This window comes from Nematolebias whitei, chromosome 20 (assembly GCF_014905685.2).
Source record: "Nematolebias whitei isolate Nwh7 chromosome 20, NemWhi1, whole genome shotgun sequence".
NCBI lineage: Eukaryota > Metazoa > Chordata > Actinopteri > Cyprinodontiformes > Rivulidae > Nematolebias > Nematolebias whitei.
The window spans coordinates 40,887,374-40,897,587 of record NC_056517.1 but is presented as its reverse complement, the minus strand read 5'-3'; the positions used below and the strand labels follow the sequence as shown (position 1 = coordinate 40,897,587).

The 10,214-nt window shown below is 43.8% G+C and overlaps 1 protein-coding gene across 1 annotated transcript in view; it reads right to left on the bottom strand.

Moving 5' to 3' along the window:
- Positions 1 to 10,214, bottom strand: part of LOC119426476 (protein 4.1-like) — a 129,062-nt gene that overhangs the window by 54,532 nt on the left and 64,316 nt on the right. Inside the window, exons 15-17 of the mRNA XM_037694037.1 lie at positions 5,740 to 5,841; positions 4,623 to 4,750; positions 4,414 to 4,461 (exon numbers count right to left, since the gene is read on the bottom strand). Of these exons, the coding sequence (XP_037549965.1) occupies positions 4,414 to 4,461; positions 4,623 to 4,750; positions 5,740 to 5,841 (278 nt within the window). The remainder of the gene's footprint in view (positions 1 to 4,413; positions 4,462 to 4,622; positions 4,751 to 5,739; positions 5,842 to 10,214) is intronic.

Sequence of the window (10,214 nt, the reverse complement as noted above, 5' to 3'; positions counted from 1 at the left end):
GAAATCCAAGATTCCGTGACGAACAGAAAATCCAACTCCTCATCTTTTAAAAAGTCATTGAGGATAAACGTCTTGTTGGAAACAGACCTTGCGTTGATTAAACACATCCTGATATTGTCCAACACAGGCACAGCCGTGGATGGAGAAGCGCACGCCAGCGGGCGCAGGTTATGAAGAACAGCTCCTCCTGGTCTGTTGGTGCGGCGCACAGGTAAACAACTCCAGGTGTTTCCATGGACTGAGCGTGCGGGCAGCTGGCCAGCAGCCGGGCCCCGGGAGCACCACGGGTCAGAGAGGAGATGATCAGATCCAGAGCGAGTCCTGAAAGAATAATCCACTCTTTGCCTCAGTTTCACCAAGATCCCTGCACGCTTCCCACGACGTCTGCGACGTTTCCTCCATGGAGAAAGGCCAGGGTCACGCAGAAGGAACGCAGGAATCTCAGATAGGACCGGTGGGGGAGAGTGCTGGCCGCTGTTCAAAAACTCCGCAGGAATTTCAGCAAAAGTACGGAGCTCCAAAAGTGCCCGACGATCATACTGAAAATATGACTCGGCACACTGCACAAACCATTGTAAAAATAACAAAAATAAAAGACAAGCAGAGAGCGAGAGACGGGCAGCCCTACACACCGGCGCCATCTTGGATCATCAAATGTTGAAGAGTAGTGGCTCAACCCCAAGTCTCTCCTGGATAACAGAACTTATCATCCTATTTCTGAGATAGAGTCAGGCTACCCTGCAGAGAAACCCTGTATCTGCGACCACCTGTATTTGCAATCTTATTCTTTCGGTCACTACCCAGAGTTCATGGCCATTAGTGTAGATAGGAACGTGTGGAAATAATATACGTAGAAATAGTGGTAGCAATTGTACATGTTTAGAGCAAAGGCCTTAAACTGTATCATTTTTAGGTTAAGAATGATGTGTATTTTAAAATCACTCAAAACTGCAGCTTAGAGTGTGAGATAATAAAAATGGGTGAAGGACAAGATGCGATACTCTTTGGATAAGTATGTGTGTACGTGATTTGAGCCAGGAAGATATGGTTAGAAAAATGAGCTGTGTAACCAGGGCAAAGTGAGCTGTGAGTAGCTAGATAAAACTGTGACCATTGATCCACCCAGCGGGGAGGGCATAACATCATAGTATAAAATCTAATGTACAGCTCATCACTTTCAGAATTGTTGGGCAGTACAGTTAGAAGCAATTATCCAGATCTGTATTTTTGTTCATGCATTTTGTTCATCAATAAAGAGTTTGGTAAACCTAAAGAATAGCCTGTGATACTTTCGAACAAACCAACCTGAGAAGTCAAAAAAGTTCAATCTGGTCCTCTGGACATTCAAAACACAAGAAAACAAAAAAACAAAAAACAAAACAAAGCAAAAAAATGTAGAAACGTTTCGTCTCTCATCCAAGAGACTTCCTCAGTCTGAGGTGCTGTATTCAGCTCAGTCTCTTAAATAGAACCTTCTCAGAGCAGATCAACCAGTTTGCTGCTGACAACCAAAACCAGCTGCTCACATGGTCAAGAAGGACCATCAGCCTAACAATGGATCATTAGCACACCGATGGCTGCTTATTATTCACAGAGGGTTGAGTGATACTAGCAATCACAGCATTGTAAGATGGGGACAGTTGAACCCGGAGGCCTCCACCCCTGTTTAATGATGGACGATTTCTTTTCACAAAGATGGCCTCCTTTACTCCTCTCTCAAACCATCGTTCCTCTCTGTCCAGGATGTGAACATCTTCATCCCTGAAAGAGTGACCGCTGGCCTGGAGATGAGTGTAGACCGCAGAATCCTGGCCTGATGATGTTGATCTTCTGTGCTGGGCCATCCTTTTGGCCAGTGGCTGTTTAGTTTCCCCGATGTAAGACTGATCACAGCATCCTGATGCATGCTCAATAATCAGGATGCTGATTTAACTTTTTTAGACTGATCACAGCCCTCCTGTCACTGAACAGCAATATTACTCTGTTTGTGCCGGGGGACTGGATCTTTGGGATGAACCAGTCTTTGCCGTAATGTTTTTTGGGGTTTAAAAGCCACTGGGACGTTATGTTTAGAAAATAAACGTCTCAGTTTCTCTGATACTCCCTCAACATACGGAATGACCACTGGTCTGGGTTCCCTATTGCTAAGAGTGGTGAGTGCATGCAAGCAAGGACAAAAACATCATCATTCTCCCAGCAGACAAAGGAAGGTGCACAGTGATTTTGAACCAGAAAGACTATCATGAGAAAGTTATGACAGTCCTTAGTGACTTAAACACTTATGAACCTCTGAAAAGAGATCCAGGAAGTGGTTACAAGAAAAAGTTAATAGATTGCCTGAAAATTTTGGAGCAGGACAAGGCTATTGACCATATTCTGTACCACAGACTGTACCCAGGGGAGGCCACACCTAGTCTGGATGGTTTACCTAAAATCCACAAACAAGGTGTACCTTTAAGACCAATTGTTAGTATGATTAACTCTGTCACCTACAATGTTTCCAAATATCTGGCGTCTGTACTCATCCCTTTAGTTGGCAGCTCAGAACACCACATACAGAACACCATGGACTTTGTGGATAAGGTGAGGGATGTCATCATGGAGAATGATGAAACAATGATCTCTTTTGATGTCACATCACTCTTTACGTGCATTCCTGTTGATGATGCAGTAGAGGTGGTCAGTTTAAAATTAAAATCAGACACCACTCTGAGCAGCAGGACCACGCTTTCCACAGAACAACTGTGTCAACTCTTGAAACTGTGCCTGCAGTCAACCTACTTCACATATGGGGAACAATATTATAGGCAGAAACATGGGTGTGCTATGGGGTCTCCAGTTTCTCCTATTGTTGCCAACCTGTACATGGAGGAGGTAGAAAAGAGAGCCTTGACGTCCTTTTCAGGGACACCACCAAGTCATTGGTTCAGGTATGTTGACGACACCTGGGTTAAAATCAAATCTCAGGAAGTCCAACATTTTACTGACCACATCAACTCTGTGGATAAATACATCAAGTTCACACGAGAAGATGTAAAAAATGGCAGGTTGGCTTTCTTGGACTGTGAGGTCTCAGTCTCTGATAGAGGACATTTGCAAACTGAGGTGTACCGCAAACCCACCCACACAGACCAGTATTTGCAGTTTGACTCCCATCACCCTTTGGAGCACAAGTTAGGAGTCATCAGGACTCTGTATCACAGAGCAGACAGCGTCCCCACTAGCTCAGGAGCCAGGCAGAAGGAGAAATCCCACACAAGACAGGCTCTAGAGCAATGTGGATATCCTAACTGGGCCTTCCTGAAAGCAGAGAAGAAACCCAAACAGGACTCCAGTCAGCCAACAGGTGAAAAGGAGGAACCCAGACCCAGACCAGTGGTCATTCCATATGTTGAGGGAGTATCAGAGAAACTGAGACGTTTATTTTCTAAACATAACGTCCCAGTGGCTTTTAAACCCCAAAATACATTACGGCAAAGACTGGTTCATCCCAAAGATCCAGTCCCCCGGCACAAACAGAGTAATGTTGTGTATGCTGTTCAGTGTCAGGAGGGCTGTGATCAGTCTTACATCGGGGAAACAAAACAGCCACTGGCCAAAAGGATGGCCCAGCACAGAAGATCAACATCATCAGGCCAGGACTCTGTGGTCTACACTCATCTCCAGGTCAGTGGTCACTCTTTCAGGTATGAAGATGTTCACATCCTGGACAGAGAGGAACGATGGTTTGAGAGAGAAGTAAAGGAGGCCATCTTTGTGAAAAGAAATCGTCCATCGTTAAACAGGGGTGGAGGCCTCCGGGTTCAACTGTCCCCCTCTTACAATGCTGTGATTGCTAGTATCACTCAGCCCTCTGTGAACAGTAAACAGCCATCAGTGTGCTAATGATCCATTGTTAGGCTGATGGTCCTTCTTGAGCATGTGATCAGCTGGATTTTGGATGTCAGCAGCAAAACTGGTTGATCCACTCTGAGAAGGTGCTATTTAAGAGACTGAGCTGAATACAGCTCCTCAGACTGAGGAAGTCTCTTGGATGAGAGACGAAACGTTTCTACATTTTTTGTTGATTTGCTCTGTTTAGTTTTTTTGAATGTCCAGAGGACCAGATTTAACTTTTTTAAACCCTACTGTTAAGGTGCTGAAGTGTGAATTGTCAATCTACATATGTATGTGTATCTTATCTCACTCAGCCTTATAACCTGAACCCCTCACTCACTGAGAAAGCTCCTTGGATGAGGAGCGAAAAGTCTTCTGTTACAAATAAAGTCCAGTTGTTTTTGTATTGAACGTTTTGTGAATCTTCCTTACAATGTCCAAAATATCCTGCTGTGAGACAGGAAGGACAGAGCAAAGCAGCTGAGAGAGTTTTCTAGTCGTGTTTCAGTAGCCAGAAAATGTGATTAAAGTTTTTACCTCTGTTGCTGTCAGGTCTCCATCCACAGCTGTATCCGTCAGTTCAGTCTGAAAATACAAAAGAAAAGTTTTTAGTTGCATGTGTCAAAGGGAAGAAAACATTTAAGGTCAACTGATGAGTGTGAGATGTGGACCATAAAACAGATGGGACAGGTGGAGCAGGTGAGACAGGTAAGACGTAGGACAGATTATACAGGCAAGACAGTTACCTTTGTGTCTTGTTTTTGAGGAGTTGGAGGACTCTGCTGAGAAACTTCAGTATCTCTTGTCTCCTTCTTCAACTCATCCAGCTGCTGCTCTTGTTGTACCTCCTCCTCTAATACCACCTGCACCTCCTCTGTTAAACAGGAGAAAAAAGTGGTCAAGAACAAAATTTCCATCCATCGACCAGCTCATTCAAACAATATAATTTCTCTGCTTGACAGCTCCATTGCACAGTTTGATTCCTCGAACCAACCAGCTCCATCAGACGGTTCTTTAGACCGAACAAACTGGTTCAGACGGCTCCACTGGTCCAACAGACAGGCTCCATCAGATGGTTCTTTAGACCAAAGACACCGGTTTAGTTTGACGCTCCATTGGTCCAAAAGACCAGCTCCATCAGACGGTTCTTTAGACCAAACAAACCGGTTCAGACGGCTCCACTGGACTGGCTCCATCAGATGGTTCTTTAGACCAAACAAACCTGTTTAGTTAGATGTTCCATTGGTCCAAAAGACTGGCTCCATCAGATGGTTCTTTAGACCAAACTGGTTCAGTCAAACAGTCCACAGGTCCAACAGACAGGCTCAATCAGATGTTTTTTTTAGACCATTGTCCACTCGTTGGACTTATTGTCCAACGAGTGGACGTTCGACAGAAAGAGAGACGGCATGGGGAGTTTTCCGGATTTAGCGTTAGCTCGTAGCCTCACCATAACCCCCGCCCGGCATCCTCTACTCTTAAGCCGGGAGCAGCGCTTCCTCTTCTGCCCACTGGAATGCCTCTACTGCAGCTTCCAGGTAGATGACTTTAAGATCTGCATTCTGTCGAGCGTAGTTTTGAGTTTGTTGCTGATTTCTACTATATTTCGTGGCAAATCTGCTCCTATTCTCATCAATTTGGTTCGGCTATAGTTCACACGCATAAATCTTGCAGAGTCAGGCACAGAGTCAATATCAAAACTTCTAAAAACTGGGATAGTACCGGGAGCCTGTGAAGCTGCAACTGCTCTGAGCGCGGCCATCTTACCAGATGTTTATTAATCCCAAAGGGAAATTAAATGTTTTCTGTATTCAGTTTTTGTCAATTAAAGTAGCCATCATGCAGCTCAGGTGGGTTTCTTACCTGGCTCCTGCCTCCTCTCATCTGCCCTCTCAGGTGTTCCTTTGATGAGGAGGTCACTGATAGCGATGTCTTTAGATGCTCCATACAGCCCCGAGCCCATATCTGAACATACACACACATGCATGCATGTGCACGCACGCACGCACGCACACACACACACACACACACACACACACACACGCACACACACAGGACTGTGAGGTCAATGACATGCTGTTACCTCATTCAGACAGGAAGCACAGCAGCCAACAAAGTTACCACAGCAACTACTGTGATGCTCATAAGCAGCAAATAATTAGAACAGCTCATTGCTAAGGCAACAGCACATTTAGCCAACCAGAGTTCAGGGCACATGCAGCGCATCCTAGGCTAACCAATCAGCAAAGAGCAGTGTCACCAAGTTCTGCCAAGTTAACATCCTACAGTTTGTTAGCAGTGTTGTGATAAGAATGAGTTGTTCAGGTTTATAATGCAGATTTAGGTGAAAACATGTTTCACAGTAAAAGCTGTTGTTCACATGATGTTTTTAAAAAATAAAATGTGAAACTAAAATCTTTCTGCAGAAATGTTGAAGCTACGGTCTAAAAATGTCAAGCAATGCCCAACAGAAATTTTGAAATTACTGTCGAATGTAAGCTATGACCGAGCCAGATGTTTATTCTGAAGAATATCTATTGTAGAATCTAAGAAACTTAATTAATTTGATCATCTGTTTAATGAGGCCAAAAGCAAATGTCTCAACTTACAACAACTGTGTCCAACAGAACGTACTTTTAACAGATTTTGAGAAGTGCTTGAAGTTGACCTGTACTGACCTGTACTTGTTTAAAAGTACCAGGAATCTCTGGGCGTAAGATCAACTGTTTGTATAAGACCGTTTCCATCAGAGCTGTTTTGATAACTCAGAATTGTTTTAGCAACGAGTGCTGGTTTATGTCAAGCTGACCTAAGAAGAATCTGTTATTCTCAAGTGTTTTTTCTAAAATGGGAAAGGACTGATAAAGTGTTATACAACCTTCTGACTTCTGATGTCAATGAAAGGTATAAAATAAGATACTGTACTGTATTTAGACAGGGGTTCTGCCTTTTGAGGTCCTGAGGTATCCCTGGCTGTTCAGCCTTTTGGGCTAAGCCTCAAAGAAAACCCACATTTGCTGTCAAACAGAACCAAGGTGTCTACTGTTTTATTTAATGAACCCAAAAGTATTAATGTAGATGCCACTAGACTATGAGCTTTATTTTGAAACTGAAGATTTAAACGTCTCGTCTGTTTGTTTATGACTTTAAATCTTGAATTCACCCGACCCTCTTACTTAATTATCCAGAGCATCAGAGTACGGGATTATCTATGAAGAAAATTGAAGAAAAGCATGCTGGGTAATATAGAAGCCAATAAATCTAATGAGTCACTGATTGCCATGAGGATTGTGTGGGTGTGACCCCTGACCTCTGAGAGGACACATCAGTCCTACAGCAGAGAGACACACTGTGTGGAAGGAAGGACAAAAACTGCTGGAGTTAGGAGAGTTTGGAAAGTTAAGAGTCCAAAAGTTTGACATCATTACACGTCCAACAAGTCCAACATTTTGTAAGAACATCTCCAAAACTGATCAAAATTCAGCTGTGGTTCTGATGTCCAACAAGTCCAACATTATGTGGGAATATCTTCAAAACTGATCAAAGTTCAGCTGTGGTTGTGTAAAAAGCATTAAAGATTTGAAAACGGAAGTTAAGTCATGGAAAATCCATTTATCTAATGGTTCTGCTGTGAAGTCTGAGCTGCAAAGTAACTAACATGAATGAATGAATGAATGACAGACAGACAGACAGACAGACAGACAGACAGACAGACAGACAGACAGACAGACAGACAGATTCATTCACTCAGGGGAGTGGTGGCGCAGAGGTTGGAGGTCAACGGTGTGATAATGAAAAAAAATCTTGCACACTAGCACATAATGACGCTGACATTACACTGGGGGAGGGAGGGCACAAGGACTGTGAGCAGTCCACAGACAACACACAGAGGCACTGCAGAGTTCAGATAAAATCACTCAGTTCAAATAGTTCTCTCTGGAGAAATCCGAGGACGGCCAAGGACGAATCCAGAGTCCTGAAATGATGACAGAATGTTTATTCAGCTGGGTCCCTCTGAAAAGTTCATGGAATTCCTCGGTAGGAGGGGAGGAAGGGGCAGAGCATCAAGGTTTACAAAACTTCCAGGAGAATTAAGATAAGATAAAGGCCAGTCAGGGAGTCAAATTCAGATAAACACAATTGTTTTGGGGACAGGCAGAACTTTAATGACATCTACCTCGAGTCTGTGTCGGTCCGCTCGGTTCCAAAACATCCAAATAAAATAGCCACACCAATGGACAGTACATGAGAATAATCCCCAAGATCTGATCCATCCTGCCAAAAGCATTTGAGGCTGGGTGCTCGAGGCATGAACCAAGCCATCATGTAAAGGCAAGCAGCCTGATCGAGTCCAAATTTGCTGCAGATGACTTCCTTGATTGTAGATAAACCAGGAACCAGCCGAATCTAAAAAGCAGGAACCAGTTATCATAAACCCAATTATATATGCATCCTTAAAATCCGCAAATGACAGCAGAGATAGACACATCATTAAGTCTTCCAAGTTGATGAGCTATCCAGCTGCGTGTGTGCCAACAGGGCAAATCGGCTCAGCTAAAGCCTGTCTTCTCTTCAAAGAAATGTTATGAAGTGTGTTGAGGGACCAACTGACCAAATGCAAATCCATAAATTATGATTCGGAAGATTTGTAGAAGAAAGGCTCTAAGCAGTTTCACAGACAGGACAGAGCAAAAGCAAAGCGTAGAGGGAGCGGAGAAGAAGGCATATGCCCTTGACAAGAACAAGTGTTGAAGTGGATACTTTATACTACTTTATACTTTATTGATCCCAAAAGAAATTATATGGTGGTCTGTAGCTCCCATTCATACAAATAACAAGGTAAAAACACACAGATATAAAAAAAGGGGTATTAAAAAAATCAATAAATAATTAAAAACAACACTAACACGGAGATCAAGCAACAACTATGTGGGACATAACCAGCTATCTTCTCAGGTTCCACCCAGGAGTGGCTGAATTACACAGCCTAATGGCACAAGGGACAAACGAGTTCTTTAGTCTCTCAGTAGAGCACCTCATTAAATGGAGTCTGGTGCTCATTGAACTTTGCTGATTAGAGAAGACAGTGTTCAAGGAGATGCCCTGATTGGACATGATAGCCCTGATATTGGAGCGTGTCCTCTGCTCCACCACCTTTTCCACAGAGTCAAGGCCCAGTCCCACCACAGAGCCTGTCTTCTTGATGAGCCAATCCAGCCTTAGATGTCCTTCTTCCTAGTGCTGCCCTCCCCAACACACACACACACACACACACACACACACACACACACACACACACACACACACATACATACAAAAAAAAAAACATACACTGGACACAATGGATTGGTAGAACATATGCAATAACTTCAAGCAGGCCATGAAAGAGGCCAGCCTTCTGAGAAAGTGCATCCTGCTCTGCCCCTTCTTGTACACAGCATCCATATTTGCAGTCCAGTTCAGTTTGTTGTCCAGCTGTAGCCCCAGATACTTAATAGGTTGAGACCACCTCAACCTCCGATCCATCAATAATGATGAGCTGCAGAAAGGGTGACTATATTGCAATGCTAGGATTAAAACCACACCAAAATGCAATAACATGACACTAGGTCAAATGAAAGCAAAACTACTGAGCGCCAATATTAAAGCAGAAAAGTCTAAATGCAACCCAAATGGCAATCTAAAAAAACTTCTTCAGATATTTTGAAGGATAGAGTTCAAGACTGGTTCAAAAACTCTGTCCCTTTTAGACTTTAGAGGTCAGGAGTTTGGACAAGCTGTAGAAGATCCAAGGCATCTCCAGTCAATACAGGATGAAATAACGCACAAATTGAGTGCTCCACAGTTGAGGTGACTGTCTAAATTGAAGCCCATATTATCCAAAACTAACCTTGAGACAGTTATAGATGACTTCATGACATCCAGGCTTGATTACTGCAATGTGGTTCTTTTTGGAATCAGTGAGACCTCTACTGCACATTCACAACTGGTTCAAAATGCTGCAGCCTGATTTTTAACTAGTGCAGGCAAAAGAAAGTACATTTCTCCAAATCTGGCTTCATTCTAGTGTTTCCCCTAGATAACTTGCCATGGCTGGGTGCTCATCTCGTCCATGAGTTTTGTCTGGCGGGGGAGGGGGGGACGAAGACACCCCCTGAGCTGTGAAGCGCAGGGTTTATACCGGCAGTCGGGGGGGAGGGGGGGGTGGCAGAGGCAAAGCTGCGCACTGTTTGTTGCACCAACAGTTTTACAGCTTTAGAGCAGGGGTGGGGGAGAGGAGAGAGACAGACACGTCTTAGCCGTGCGAGAGAGGTCTGTACCGACAGATTCTTTTTATG